Source organism: Schistocerca americana, chromosome 1, assembly GCF_021461395.2.
Source record: "Schistocerca americana isolate TAMUIC-IGC-003095 chromosome 1, iqSchAmer2.1, whole genome shotgun sequence".
Taxonomy (NCBI): Eukaryota; Metazoa; Arthropoda; class Insecta; order Orthoptera; family Acrididae; genus Schistocerca; species Schistocerca americana.
The window spans coordinates 138,955,067-138,969,266 of NC_060119.1; the positions used below are offsets into that span (position 1 = coordinate 138,955,067).

The window sequence follows — 14,200 nt, forward strand, 5'->3', positions numbered from 1 at the left end:
CTACAGCATGCGTTCTCAGAAATGATAAGTTCACAAACGTACATGTATCAGATTGGAACAACTGAAATAAAATGTTCAAACGTACCTATGTTCTGTATTTTAATTTAAGAAAGCTACCTGTTACCAACTGTTCATCTAAAATTGTGAGCTATATGTTTGTGACTATTGTAGCGCCATTTATTGCAAAGCGAAAAAAGTGGTCCAACTAAAACATTCATATTTCTTTATGTACTACGCGAATATGTAATAAAAATGGGGGTTCCTATAGAAAACAAAACGCAATTGATATCCGTTTGACCTATGGCAGCGTCATCTAGCGGGCCAACCATTGCGCCATCTGGTTTCCCCATTCAAGCTAGACAAGTTTCGTTATTTGTAGTTTTTTCGTTTGACGCTAATTTCGTGAGATATTTGGCCTGGTTACGATCAATGGACCACCCTGTGTATGTTTGGTTCACTTCATGTCATTTCACAACGTTACATACATTTTGCTAAACACTCCACGAAAATTAAATTCATTTATTTCTACTTAGGACATCACACTTTCTTGGAAAAGGTTACTATTGCCCCAGTTTTCTGAAAAGTGCTCGCCACTGATCACTCCACGAGGGATCTTTCCAGCCAGTACTTTCTGAAGCAAAAAGATATGGGCTATTGTCCTTATGACGCTGGGCGTTTGTGCAATACTGTCTCTTTTCGATTATAGACACACGACCCTGTGATTCTGTTGATGCGTTTTCTTCTTGAGGTATCATTTGAAGGTATGAGTCAGGGGAAAAGCAGTTACAATACTGTTCAGGAGGCCATTAATGAATACTTTTAGATAGTGAGGACACAAATCATTCAAACAGCTCTCTAGCCAGTTTGGGAACTTCTCACTCAAGTGCCTCCATCTAGTGGAAATTCTTAACAATAACTAAGATTGAAGAGGAGTTCTTTTTATGGTACTCAGACCTTCAGTTACAAATATTGCATTCTTCACGTGATGTAATTATCTTCTCTGACACTGACTCGCTATTAATGATGAAAAATAGTTAGTTGCCTGAGGAGATACAGCATACTGATTTGTCCTTCTTACACATGACTGAAGAGGTACATAGATTAATTTTATACGAATATATCATTGTAATCCTTCCACAGTAGTATATCACAACTAACATGTCATTTTGTGAACAGAATTTCTTTCTGTTTTTTGGGAAATCATCTTATTCAATTCTTGTAGAAAAATTTATGACAGTTCTTATTGCAGATGACAACTGTGTTTCTGTTAGAGCATTGTTATGTAGAAGTACTCTCAAAAAGAAAAAAATGTAGAAGAAGAGAATTACAAGATTAGTAGATTTGGAGAGCTATGGTGTGAATTCATCGTCTACAGCTTGCTTGAAATATTGAATACCACTGCTACTTAATTTGGTTAAAATCAATGAGAATAATGAGTGAGGAGTTTTCAGAGCCAATTTGGCTGCCACTGCAAGCAAAACTTCATAAGTATATTATTAACAGTTACAGTAATTGTGGGGGATAGAAAAGCTAAGTTACTGATAATATGAACTGTGCAAGAAATGTAATAAAATTGCGCCAGTAAAAATAAGCAAGGATGTATTCTATTATAGATATTGAATTTTTTTATTGTGATCTCACTCTCTGATATTTTACATCATCAAAAGGCTAGAAAATAGTATGTTACCTGATAAAAAGAATTATACCCTATCTAACCTCTAGCTGGAACAATACAAGCTAGGGCAACACTCAATCCATTTTTTTTTTTCAATTGATGATTGATCAGTTTTAGGCAGCTGGAATATTCAGAAAGATAAGACATTTGTCTCATGGATAAGTATTTCTGGTGGTAGATAATTGAGTGAGAAAAGAATTACCTTGCATTGCTCAGCTTTTTCTTTTTTTTTTTTTTTTTTTTGCTTTGAACACAAATGGAAATTTGTGATGATATGGTCACTCTGCAGGTCCTCTGCCCGATGAGTTGCTGAAAAATGCATTTCATGTTGTATGACTTCAGTTAGCTGTGATGGCTTGCTAACACATACCTACATTGCTATTAGCCTACTACACTGCCTCTGTATGGAATAAACAGTCCCTATTTCATATTGATTCTGATGTAGTAATGTGGTAATACGATTTAACTAATTATTTAATCAGTTCATATCAAATGGTTTTTGGTCTGAAGACAACACTACTGTTGCATGAGACATGTCTGGTGTAAGCCATTTGCTCACAGAGTATAATGTTACAACTGAATGTATTGTTACAAATTTAATTCGGACAGATGTCAATTTACACCTTATGCTGTACAGTATTTAGTTCACATTATATTATTATATCATTTACACTATTACGCATGAATTCATCAACTTTCTAGAAGGTCTGTATTTTAGCCATGATTCCATCGCCATTTTAATTTTGTTGTAGCAGTTACTTGATACCTTTTGGTATCTTTTTCAGAAACAGCACGCAAATCTGTGCAAAATTATTTTTAGTCTAGTTCAGAGGACATTTATCACGGTTCCGTTCCTTGTTTTACAAGAACAGACATATATATGCCTTCTCCTTTGGTATTGACAAGAACTTAGAGTATGTACAAGCAGAGACAATAAGATTTTGTATTTTGTGAAGTATTTTTTGCAAGAGATAGTGTTTTATAGACCAAAAATGCATCTTATTAATTTCTTTTGCCAGAGGAAGACATTTGTAACTCTGACAAAGTAGTCCTAGACTATTTTATTTTATTTTGTATGTCGTGTTCCACAGGACCAAACTGAGGAGCAGTTGTCGTTAGTCATGGAATGAGCCAGTAAACGAAATTATAACAAAAGAGTAATAATAGATAAAATGGGACATATATGAATCCTATGTAGATGACAAGCCACAATTTTAAGTAAACATAATCAACAATGGAACACAGTAATTAGCTTAGTTTTTTGATTTTTCCAGGAGTTCCCTGACAGATTAGAAAGAGTGAGTCATGAGGAAATTTTTCAGTTTGGACTTGAAAGTGCGTGGATTACTGCTAAGAGTTTTGAATTCATGTGGCAGCTTATTGAAAATTGATACAGCGGAATATTGCATGCCTTTCTGTACAAGAGTCAAGGAGCTGTATTCCAAATGCAAATTGGATTTTTACCTTGTATTAATTGAGAGAAACTTATGTTTTAAACTATATTATTTGATACTGTGTTAGCATCACTCACAACTTGGTGCACTATCAAGCTGGTATCATCAGCAAAAAGAAATGTTTTAGAATCACCCATAATACTAGAAGGCTTATTATTTACATAAATAAGAAATGATAGCAGGACCAGCACTATTTTGTTTATTAAGATATTATGTAAAACAATTTTGAAGCTCTTACAACGATCCACTAGAGTGAGTGTTGAGCATTTACTTGGAAACAGCTCTATCCAAGGCTATTCGTATTTTGTAATAGCCTTGAAACTACATGATTATACCAACTTTATCTTAGCAACAAAGAAAAATGTGTTGGTAATGATGTAAAATTCTTAAAAAGATCCATAAATATTATTATACGCTAAAACGTTTCTGACTTGATTAAAAAAGGTATAATTTGCTGTTAAGCACATTCTAGCCTCATTTAGCACATCATCATTCATCTATGTCTAAAGTCCATAAACCACTGTAAAGTCCATGGATTGGACCCTTCTCATTGTACCAATTATTAGGACTTTCTCCCATTCCTTAAACGTACAAAGTGTGGGACAAATGATTGCTTAAACGCTTCTTCGTCTGTCTTCAAGACTCTTCCAGTTGCGATGATCCTCTTTGTATATGTTTAATATCCCTTAGTATTCCTGTTTGATGCGGGTTCCACACTCCACACACTTGTGCAGTATCCTAGGATGCTTCACACGTGTGCTCTGCATGCAGTTTTCTTTGTAGGATAGTTATAACTCTTTGATTACGAAACGTGGATGAGATGAATCGTGCATTATACTGTTATTTTGAATAATAAATATCGAATCCATATCTTGCTTTATACTTCCAGTGTTTTTACTAAACATTTTAGGTGAATGTTAGGTGAATTCCTTAAACGAGACTATTGTCAGTCTTAGCAGCATCGTTTGAAATTAGCTGTTTTCCGTTGATGTCCCTTTGTAGGCCCGATTCTCGACTTTTCAGTGTGATTATTGGTGTTCACTGATCTGCAAGGCATTATGGTATATATTGGAAATGCTCGTATTGATTAGCGTACGAAAAGAAAATACAACAATTTTGCATTGATCCTTGTTGTATTCTTAGAAGAGTGTCACAGAATAATGGAAAGTCTCATTATGGTGGCTGTCTTCTTATCGAAACTGTGAGCTTATATTATGCACAATGCAATCATGTTTCTGTACGGCTCTAGTGACACATCAAGATATGGAAAAACAGTCGTATTAGTATATTGCTTCATTTGGTATTTACTGGGTTCTAAATTTGGGATCTCGTCTTTCGATGCCGGTGGCCTGTCATTGAGGATACTGAATATTGGGCTTTAGGTAACAGCTACTCTCGAAACGTTAATTTCAGTGGTTATCACTGTAATGATTCATTCAAATTGATACCAAAATGTCTAGTAAGTTTCAGGGGGCAGCCTCTACATAAGACTGACCACACTGTTCCAAAAGAATTCATGAAATTCGTATTCTCTCTCACGTTTCATTAAAAGACTATTTAAAAGGGAAGTATCTTCACGATATTAAACTGTACCGGTTACCATCTCTTCTAAATTTTTGTGATTTTGCGGAAAGTTATTCATAACTTTTTTGAGTGTGGCTCGTTAGCATTATAGGCTGTTCGCCATTGCTCATATTCAGAGGTGTTCTACCTCGAAAAAGCAGCTAAGCAATTTCTGCCTGAGTTTAGCGACATCAGCAATGCTAAGGCGAAGCAAAAGTTACAGAATAATTCATAATCATAAATCAATACTACGTATATATTGTATACTGAGTACATGTAAGGAGATATTCTTGTATTACGGAGATGACACTCGAGACGCACTGAATACTCCCTTGGCTAGTGCTAGATAAGTTGGAGCAACTGCAAGTACCAAACAGTAATCATGTTGCACTGTGTACTCATACCTTTATCATTACGTTAGTCAACATATTTGCTATTAATGCACAGTTGTTTGGTAGATAATGTGCTGAAATTTTCGATTTTTTGTAATTAAATGTGTAATATAGAAGAAATGCAATAAACTAGAACTACTCACTGCGTGACTAACAAATCATTTAGAAAACTGCGTAGGACGTGAAATATAGACTTTTAAGAATAAGTGAATGTGTCCACAAATTTTCTTAATTTTTTCATTTGAATCTTATATTGGGACGGCTATGGTAAACATCGATTACTTTACGGAATTTCGCAGCATATTATTTAGCCACTTGATATTAAGCTTTTACGAAACAGCACTTCCCGCCATGTTGTCTGGCCATTTGTATTAATTTGAGTCAACAATCTTTGGTGGACTTGTAGTTGGCGTGTGTTCGTTTGGCACGTAGTTTGTATATCAATGATTTTATACGACATAGCGCTCGAAATATGAAATAATGAGATTGTAAGTTACATGACATAAAAGTTGTGTAATGGGAGGCGTGTGTAGAGCTCGTAATTGCTTTCGCACTAAAGATAAGTGTCCTGATCTACCGTTCTTCACTTTTCCTAAAAACCCTATCAGGTATGTTGGTGTTGAAATGTATTTATAAACTTGTTGATGGTTTTCACATCCTAAATACTTGTTATATTATTTTTTCTTCATGATTTCTTTTGTTTTTAATAGTGCCAAGAAATGGATTACAAACATTGGTGACCCAGAACTGTTGAAGCGGCCACCTAGCGCCTTGAAGAACAATGTTGTTTGTGCCCTTCATTTCGAAGAAAAGTGTTTTGTGAACAAAAAGAAACGCTCGCTTGTGAGGAACGCTGTCCCTACTGTATTCAACATTCCTCCATTTAGAACTCAAGAAATCCATAAGAATGATATACATTCGAAATCTGAAAGAACAGACGTTTCTGAGTGTAATAGTGGAGCACTTTTTTCATGCAATGTTGAATCATTTGATAACTGGCATCGTCAGATTGATGCCGTAACAGAGCAACTGCTGTGTCTACTACCCGAAAATAGCAGCCATACTTCGCAGCTAGAAACGCAAACAGAAAAAAGATGTATCGACGCATTTACGCAGTATGAGGATGAAAGTGAAACTTGCGATTTTGAAAACAGATTAAACGATCTGAATAAAGATACCAATGTTGAATCGAGTGATGCAGTTCCGAGAGTGCAGTTGCTGTGCCGTTTGTGTTCAAAGCTTACTCATCGTGAAAGAGTGATGCCAATTTTTAGTTATGAAGCGGAAAAAATACATCTAGATGTTATGATTAATAGCATTATGCCAACGAAAGTAGTGCAGGACGACGGTCTGCCACAGCAGGTTTGCAAGTTGTGTGTGCGAAAATTGACATTTTGTCACGATGTAAGAAAAGAGTTTTTAGCCTCAGACAAAAGATTACGGGATCTTTTGGGCATTGCAGCTCCCAAGGATTCGGCTGAAGTAGGCCTACCTTCTACCAAAGAAAACGTCATGGTAAGTAGTAGTACATACATTGATATAGGCTACTAATGGAGACAAGCATGCACTTACAAAAGAATAAGCTAAGATCTCTACCAGTGTTTGCGTTATAATTTGTTGCCAGTAGACAGACTATGCCGGTTGAGTAAATATAACAGGCCTCATAAAAATATTTATGTAATCGAGGCTCTTGCTTACAATTCTCACAGTAGAAACGCATGAAGCATAGTAGGAAGGTGTCTCAGAAGTCAGAATGGTGCAGTAAACATGCTGTCATTCTTGTCAACAACAGGGATGTAGACAAGATGTTTGAAAGTTAATATTTCATGAATTCATGTCCAAGGTTACCTGTATGTGTTATTCAGTGTACGCTAATATAGGTTAGCACTTCACAGAAGCAGATTAATCGAAACTCAGACGGCATCTATTTTTAAAGAAACAGAAAGAAAGAAAAAATGCTTGTGACATGTCAAATTTCAGCAAAAATCCATTGTGTTTATTAATTATTTAATAAAATTTTGTTCAGTCTGTTGCAATCAAAATGTTAAGAATAGATTAATACATCAGTAAATCATTAAAAATGTATTTTAGTAAAATATATTTCATAAATTGTAAAAGAAATTATGTTAATAAGAGATATAAATTCATCTTATATTGTTTTGTGTCCACACACTGCTGTATGTAGTGGTTGAAGAGTACCATAAGCTGTAGTGCTATAGTGGACATTAAATGTGGCTCCAGTGTGATGGTTTCCCCTTCCACTCCACACTCTGGGGAAATTAGTTGTGGTCACAGTCATGTGTAAAATACCTTGAGGCCTTGGTTGGTGTAGAGCTGATTGTAAGTTGACATAGCCAGTGAACATGGGTAACAGATTACTCTGTAGTACAGTTGAGACCTAAGTTTGTTGTTGGAAATATTTGCTCCGTATTTAATATGTAATTATGAGACGTGTACTCAGCTTTGTGAATGCATAAGTCATTTCTAATGTTGGGTAGAATCCATCACTACCAAGATTTGATCTAATTGTTTCTTTATATATACCTGAAAATGGAAGGCAAATTAAGGAATGTTATATCACTTTATGTAGGGATCTCCTAGTGTATTTTAGTGCATGTTGTGTCCATATGCAATACATTAATCGTGATAGAAACAAGTGGGCCATAATGTAGCTTGGAAGTTGCAAAGTAAACTCCCCTTTCCTTCTTTTATAGTTGTAGAAGATATGCCTAAATATACTTGTCAGAGATTTCTCCGTTATGTAATTATTCTTTCCTCAATTTGCTGTTCAATTTCATTTTTCTAACAAAAATTAAAGTGAATATTTTACCTACTAGGTCTCTAGTCAATTCACATTTATTGACTTTGCCATCTGACAGCTTTACCCAAACCTGTGGCTCCACAGTATATCAGTCTGTAACCACAAACAACATTGGAGGGTTGGGGAGTCGGATAAGCCTCGAGGCGTCAACTTTTGCAGTGGAATGCTGTGTTTTTATTGTGCTGAGCTAGGGCTGTTTGTTCTAGAACAAATGACGAAATAATTAAGGTCCATCATGTAGGTCCTAGGACTGATTTGGGAAGAAATGTTATTGTCCACGTTGACTGCTGAAATTTGCTGCAGAGCATTTGTGAAATGGCAGAATTGTAGGGGGACGGTGAAATTTCCTCCTTCCATGCAGCTCCTCTTAGTGCAGCAGTCTGTGTATAGAGTGGAGTGATTTCATTTTACCTCCCATCCTGCTATTAAAGCTCAAGAAAAAGTTTGCAGACCACTACCACGAGTGAGTTAAGTTCTTCCATTGTGTTGTTTGATTTGCAACCAAAGTTAGAAATGAAATTTGGAATGAGGCACTACCTTTAATATACTTTGCATTTCATTTTCTGTGGTAATTTATTTCAAAGCTCGTCAGGTGCTTGGTGGAGGTATGTCCATATTTTTTTCCCGTGCCATGAGACTGTATCCAAGAAATAATCCCATAATGCAACATCAACTTACGGGGCATCTGATACCACCATCTATTGTCTTTAACCAATATCATACCAAGCCCCAGGATGCAATGTACAAGAACGTGGTTTCGAGATGGTGATCAATAACCTTAGACGTTTACATGGTGTGAAAATGTAAACATCAAATACAAAATTGTACTAATTATTTATAATAAATATTGAAGCTAACAAAACTACCACGGGAAAGTGGAGGTTTTTGGTGGTATCAAACTAAAATCTGATGCAGCAGGAGCAAAATCACATAAAGAGTAAAATATACAAAACACTACAGTGGCAAAAACACAATATGGCATAAAATCAATACAGAAATCCTAAAATAAATTGTACTAACAAAATGCAGTATCAACATCCAGAGTTGAGCCGTATAGCTCAACTTGACAAGCTGAGACCACTACAAAAATCCTAAAATTGATCATACTATGGAATACCTAAGAACAGGATCGATACACATAGTGAAAAATTGTGAATACTAGTGTAAGACATTATTGGTACCGTACAGCAAAACCAATACTCGCTCATATGGTGAATATTGAAATCATTGCTGCACCAATGTAAGTAAAACAAACTGTGATTCCTGTCACCCACAACCAAATATAAATACTAACAACACAACCAGCAAATTCAAATAAAGCTGGAATAAGACACACTTTGATATCCAAGAACCACACTGTTATGTGCAGGTGAGATATAGATCTAGCAACAGCTAGTGTTAGCTGAAAGAACGTCATCCACACGAGCTCTTGAATAGCAAGCTTAGAATTCCCAAACCTGGAATCCCTCTACATAGAATGCCGTATGTTGTTCTGCTGACAATGTCACATATGCTGGTCACTTGGCCAAGATGCAGCAACTTTGGTTAGGCTCACATTTTCTCCTCAATCATAAATCTGCAATTAAATCAATCAATTGTAGGAATGTAACTGTGCTCAACATGTCATCTCCCCCCCCCCCCCCCCCCCCCCCGCCCAATTGCGAAAGGCAGGGACCTACTTGTGAACTTGTCACATCCATAATTAATAAAATATGAAACATAAAATTAAACCTACAACCATAAACAATACCTACACTAATGCTTCTCAACCCAGAAATGACTATTGCTCATAACTGTTAGACTCAAAATAACTAACAGATTGCCACAAAACAGACTGCCACGAATTATTCTAGTAGTACATCATTAACACCACTCACAAATGTAAACATCCTACATTAGTGTGTGCCACTACACACTCCAGTACACCATTTGCAAACATTATAAGTGTACCGCATGAACATGACATCCCCAACACAACACAGCTATGCCGCAAGTCAAAGCAGATGAGTGGTATTGAATGCCCGAGTTCACCCAAAAAGTTTAGTTAATGGAAGTTGCAATCGCAGTGCACACACATTAGGCAAAATCATGAGAAATGGAGTAGAATATGTCTGGATTTCGAAGAAAAGCTTTCATGTAGTTTCTTACTTGATTGCTTCCATATGTTCCTTTATGCTGTGTTGAGATATCTGCATAACTTGAGTTAAAAGCTGTGGCAGTAGTATCTTTTACTCTTTACTGCAGAAACATAAGAAGACTATATAGTTTTTTGCATACCGTACTTTTTTCTTTTTACACTTTTGTTAACTGTTCATTTGGGCACCTTTTGTAAGCAACTTATCATATACTAAAAAAAAAAAAAAAAAAAAAAATAGGGGACTTTTGATTTTGTATTGCTTTCCATTTAATCACTTAGTATGTCGGTTTATTTTATACCCTAATATTTTACTTGCGCCTGGCTTTTCATCCAATAACTTATCTACATGATAGGTTTTAATACGCTAAGTATCAGATGGTTTACAGAAGCTTTCATGACAGCATGCTTACTACACTGATGGAAAAAAAATCACACCATCAAAAAATGATTACCATAGAGTAAAGAAACTCCATGAAAGAATTTATCAAGGCAACATAGTTAAGTGATTAATGTTACAAGATCACAGGTTAATCAAAGCACAAGATAAGCCATTGCAAGTGTGAAATGTTGGTACATTAATAATCCGATGTAACCACCAGAATGTTGAGTGTAAACATGCATGCATTGTGTAGAACAAGTGCCGGACATCAGTTTGTGGGATGGGGTTCCATGCCTGTTCAGTACAGGGATGGTTAATGCCATTTGTGAATGATGCTGCAGTTGTCATCCGATGATGCCCATATGTGCTCAATTAGAGGCATATCTGGTGATTGAGCACGTCAAGCCATCATGTCGACACTGTAGAGCTTATTAGGTGATGACAGCAGTATATGGATGGGCATTTCCTGTTGGAAAACACTTACTGGAATGCTTTTCACAGATGGAAGCACAACAGATGAAATCACCAGATTGAAGTACAGATTTGCAGTCAGGTTGCATGGGATAATCACGAGAGTGCTACTGCTATCATATGAAATTGTACTGCAGGCTGTAACTTCAGGTGTAGGCCCAGTGTGTCTAGACCATGAACAGATTTGTTACAGGTGCTCACCTGTCCTCCTCCTTACCAACACATGGCCATCACTGCACTGTGGCAGAACCAGGTTTCATTAGAAAACACAGCAGACATCCACCCTGCCCTCCAATGAGCTACCGCTTGACACCACTGAAGTCGCAAATGGTGTTGGTTTGGGGTCACTGGAATTCATGCTACTGCACCTCTGGCTCGGAGCTATCCTTGAAGTGACCAGTTTGTAACAGTTTGTTGTGTCACTGTGGCGCCATCTGTTTCTCAGATTGCTGCTGCAGATGCAGTGCAATGCACCAGGGCCGAACACTGAACATGGTGGTCTTTCCTTTTGGTAGTGCCACACAGCTGTCTGAATGCCAACCATCTAGTGACAGTGCATTCTGGTGACCATCACTGCCAGCAGTTGTGGAAAGCAGCTACATTCCTACCAAGTCTTTCCACAATATCGCAGAAGGAACATCCAGCTTCTCGTAGCCCTATTACACGACGTCTTTCAAACTGAATGAGGTGTTGATAATGGTGTCTTTGTCACCTTAAAGGCATTCTCGACCAACATCAACTCACCATGTCCAATCTCAAAGGTAACTAATGTTGATAACCGTTACAGCTTGTGTTTAAACCAAACCAGATTTGCATTCTCATAGTCGCACTACTAGCACCACTCTTATGCAGCTGGTGTGAAATTTGAATAGACATCATTTTCATGTGCATAAACACGCCTTCTAACTTTTGTTTACGTTGCACATCTCCATTGTGTTGTGATTTTTTTCCCATCTGTGGATATTCGTAGTTTTATCAAATGTAGTTATGAAAATAATTGCTTTATCGAAGGGGTAGGGTCGAGATCGAGGGCTGTGCTGTCACTTGAATGTTTAGTGCAGCAAAGTTAGTACTACACATTGTGTGGTATGAAGTTGGAAGTTAGTGCATGGCTAATGGCAGAGCAATGAACAGAGTTCAGCTGATGATGTGTGGAAGCCAATGCTTAAACCCCGATAGTATAAAAGCACAATTCCTAGTGACAAAAAAGTCAGTGAAATTGCAGTATTAAATAATGATAGTGCAATGTAGTATGGTATGTATTTCATAAGTGTCATAACTTCTGAGTAACTATTTGCTACTTTAATTGTTTGGTAAATGCAGCTAAGCTTTGTATCATAAAACAACATATATTGGCTTATCGAAGTCACGTCTAAACTACCACATCTCAACTTAATCTAGAACTCTGGGAAACACTGCTGCATCACATTCATTGACTTTTCCAACTTACCAGTCAAACAGTCACTTGATATTGCACTACAGACCTGTCTCTCATAACAAGCAGCATTCTAAAAAAGTAGTGAAAGACTGTTAAAATAATGCACCAATATTTAAGTCAGTCACAGATAATGCCCAAAGGACATCACCGACATTGGAGTCCTCTGAACACTTTTATAATTTCACATTGATTACCTAAAACCGTTGTTCAGTTGGAAGTCTAAAATTGACTTATAGCAAACCCACGTGCTGTAAAAGAAAAACTCCTTGGCCGGCACTGCACCTGTTCTAGACTTTAGATGATAAGAAGACATACTGCACGAAAGTTAAACATAAGTTAGCTATATTATCTCCAGTATACAAGTGACATATTTTCAGTAATTCCACCCCACATGACTCACCTTAAGAAGGTATAATTTTTTCATCAGTTTAATAATTCATTAACAGATGAAGCACATTTTATTAGTGCATTGTTCTACAATGTGTATTTACTGTGTGTGATCAATAGACACACCAGTGTGACATGGCAGTGACATATGCTTGAGGGATATTTTGCCACTCCGCACTTACTGCAATCTTAAGGTCCAGAACCCTTCAGGAACGTGCGGGAATAATTGCATCTTGTAAGTGGATCCCAGAACTGTTCAATTAGATCCGTGATCAGCGATCATGTTGCTCACATAGAGTAAAAGTCTCTCTCTGTTGCATGTTGTCCACCAACTAAACTCTGCGAGGAAAAGCATTATCTGTAAAAAACAAATAATTTTCAATTGCTCCAGCATACATTTAAATACAGAGTTCAGCCGGATGCATCCTCTACCTCAAAAGTTTATTTAGAACTGATTCAGATGACATGGAGAACATTTACTAACGCTGGTTCTGGGTGAGACTGTCAGCCAGTAAGATGCACAAAAATAGAGCTATAAAATGTTACCTGCTCATCCGAAATGTGTGTCAGTTTTTGGTATCAACTAAATCAGGACTTAATGAGCAAAATGCAGCTCCATTTGTTATGAACCATCCGTGGTGGTATCCGACCCAATATCTTAATTGTTGTTTGAAGGGTTCTCGGGTGTCCAGCCAGATACGATCACTGAATGCCCATGATATTTTGGCGAATAACTGTTCTGCCGGCATCAGGTGGTGTTGATGCATTCGACGACACCCGAGAACCCTTCAGACATCATATATGCTGAGAAAGCCTCCGATCACATATCCTAATTGTTATTTCAATGTATTTAAGTGTGTGACATAAATAAAGGTAACTTTCAGAAATCAGAATGCACAGAATTTGAATTGCTCCTTTCTTTGGGCTATATGTTGGTGCAAAAGGACAAGGAGGCAAATTGTACAGAAAATACGTCAAGAGGGTATGGGAAAGACCTCTTACAGTCTGAGAAATCTGCTTCCAATCCCAACCAGCCCCTCCCCCCCGCCCCCTCCTCCCTCCTCTTTTCCTTATTGAAGAAGGAATGTGAAGTACTGATAGTGAACAGTATTGCTTTCTGTTTCACGTTTTTCTACCGCCAGTACTAGAATGTCATCCGTTAAAGGTAGTTATTGGTCAGCCTTGCTATCTTTTTTTAATTTCAAAACCAAATGGTCAATTTTGTACAGTAAACCACAAAAATACTGTGACAGTTGTGAGCAACACAATAATACAAAATAAGTTTCAATCTATGTTCAATTAGAAAAATGTTGAGGATATGGCAACAGGCGACAGGTTAAAGATATGTAAGTGGAAGATTTGGAGGAGGAGGAAAAGGAGATCAGTGTTAAACATCCTGTCGACAACAAGGTCATTAGAGGCTGAGTGCAAGCTTGGGTTAGGAAAGGATGGGGAAGGAAATCTGCGCTCTTTCAAGGGAACC

General features: G+C 37.1%; 1 protein-coding gene across 1 annotated transcript in view; it reads left to right on the top strand.

Moving 5' to 3' along the window:
* Positions 1 to 5,457: 5,457 nt before the first annotated feature.
* The window catches only part of LOC124620689, an 87,870-nt gene continuing 79,127 nt past the window's right edge, over positions 5,458 to 14,200 (top strand). The window contains exons 1-2 of the mRNA XM_047147086.1: positions 5,458 to 5,692; positions 5,795 to 6,599. Coding sequence (XP_047003042.1) covers positions 5,601 to 5,692; positions 5,795 to 6,599 — 897 coding nt within the window. The 5' untranslated portion in view covers positions 5,458 to 5,600. The remainder of the gene's footprint in view (positions 5,693 to 5,794; positions 6,600 to 14,200) is intronic.